The sequence below is a fragment of the Arabidopsis lyrata genome (genome assembly GCF_000004255.2).
Source record: "Arabidopsis lyrata subsp. lyrata unplaced genomic scaffold ARALYscaffold_908, whole genome shotgun sequence".
In the NCBI taxonomy this organism is placed as follows: Eukaryota; Viridiplantae; Streptophyta; class Magnoliopsida; order Brassicales; family Brassicaceae; genus Arabidopsis; species Arabidopsis lyrata.
Genome location: NW_003301978.1, coordinates 2567 through 4028, shown reverse-complemented (window position 1 = coordinate 4028; position 1462 = coordinate 2567). Strand labels below are relative to the sequence as shown.

Genomic DNA, 1462 nt, shown 5'->3' with positions numbered 1-1462 from the left:
AATAGACCAACGTACACCATGTAATGTGGCAAGAAAATGTTTGCTTTTCTTAGAGCATCAGCAGTGGCACAAGCAGGTGGGTGTGAGTCTTGGGGTGTAGGTATTAAAAAAACCAAAAAATTGTCTCTCTCTTCACACCCGGGTCTAAGTTTACACTCGGGTGTAACACTTTTTCTCTCTATCTCTCTCTTTCTTTTTCTTTCTCTTTTCTCTTTTGTTTTAAATTATAATACTAAAAAAATACTTACACCCACACAAACACATTTGCCACTGCTGATGGTCTTAGATGGAAAGAATTTTCCTAATCATCTCCTTTAGTGGTATGTAGACTAACGATTGAATTAGTGATCTACTACTGTTTTTAGTTGGATAGACATGGATCTTTTTGTTGTTGATACTAACGAGCAATTTTTTGTTTGGTATTCTTGATGGTTCCATTACATTCACACTCATTCAAAATGTTGACATATGTTTCATAGCATGTATATTTGTTGATATAATCTTTGTTAGTTGGTTTTCGATTCAAATATAGTGTTTCAAAACTGAATGCTGTTTTTATCGTGCTTTCTTATGTACGAATATTCATTTGGTAATTTGTGAAGTTGATTTGGGTTTAATAAGAATGCATATAGTACATAAGATGTGATATATAGTACAAGCCATATTGATTTTGACTGTATCACTTTCAACCTACCAATGGTTCTGGAAGAGAAGAGTTAGAAGCAATGGAGGGAGCAGAGAGGAAGCTGGGGCTGAGATAGCGTTAGATTCAAAGGACTTGCAGCAACATAGCAAAGCTTTCGACAAGCTCACCGATCGTGTCGAGGATCGCCAGCTCGATTCCTCTCGTGTTCAATCGGTTTGTTGCTCTTTCGTGTCCTGATTTCTGAAAATATAAGGAATTCTAATATTTTTGAGCTCGATTAGTAAATTGAAAAGTCGGTACCGTGTTTCAGGCTATGGCTACAATTGCTGCTTCTAGGAAGGTTGATCTAAATGCTAAGAGATTAAGCTAAAAACTCTTAGATTTCTCTCGTGTTCTAAATTCTGGAAAAGGAGATTCTTAAGAAATGCTTAAGGAAGCTATAAGATAAGTCAAACTCGTTTTTTCCAATCCTAATTCAGAACTAACTTGACTACTGCATTACACTTGTAGTTGAACGTGTATCTAATGTCCCTGTAAAAATTGGTGTTCATCTGTTTTTTTTTTGGGCTTGGTAGTTGGTACACTTAAAGTCTATCTATTTAGAGAGTGAATTTTGGAGAATCTGTTTGTTCTTTTGACATTACTCACATTTAGATAGTATTGACGCCAGACCAATTGTGATGTAAGAGCTTTTACAAGAAAAAAAACACAGCGAGAATGATCAAACAAAACAAGTGGTTGTTATTAGTACTAAGTGATTCAATGTGATTTACGGGTCAATGGGAAAAGATGAGAAGAAAGGATTAGACTTCTTCT

The 1462-nt window shown here is 35.4% G+C and overlaps 2 protein-coding genes across 2 annotated transcripts in view; one reads left to right on the top strand and one right to left on the bottom strand.

Annotated features, from left to right (window-relative positions):
- The first annotated feature begins 36 nt into the window (after nt 1–36).
- Nucleotides 37–1036, top strand: LOC110225917. Its single transcript, XM_021016297.1, has 3 exons — nt 37–76; nt 654–859; nt 957–1036. Exons 1-3 carry the CDS (start codon nt 37–39, stop codon nt 1014–1016), a joined length of 306 nt encoding a protein of 101 aa, XP_020871956.1. The 3' UTR covers nt 1017–1036.
- A 413-nt stretch (nt 1037–1449) lies between these two features.
- LOC9298286 (integrator complex subunit 9 homolog) overlaps nt 1450–1462 on the bottom strand; it is a 2480-nt gene continuing 2467 nt past the window's right edge. The window contains exon 8 of the mRNA XM_021016371.1: nt 1450–1460. Coding sequence (XP_020872030.1) covers nt 1450–1460 — 11 coding nt within the window. The remainder of the gene's footprint in view (nt 1461–1462) is intronic.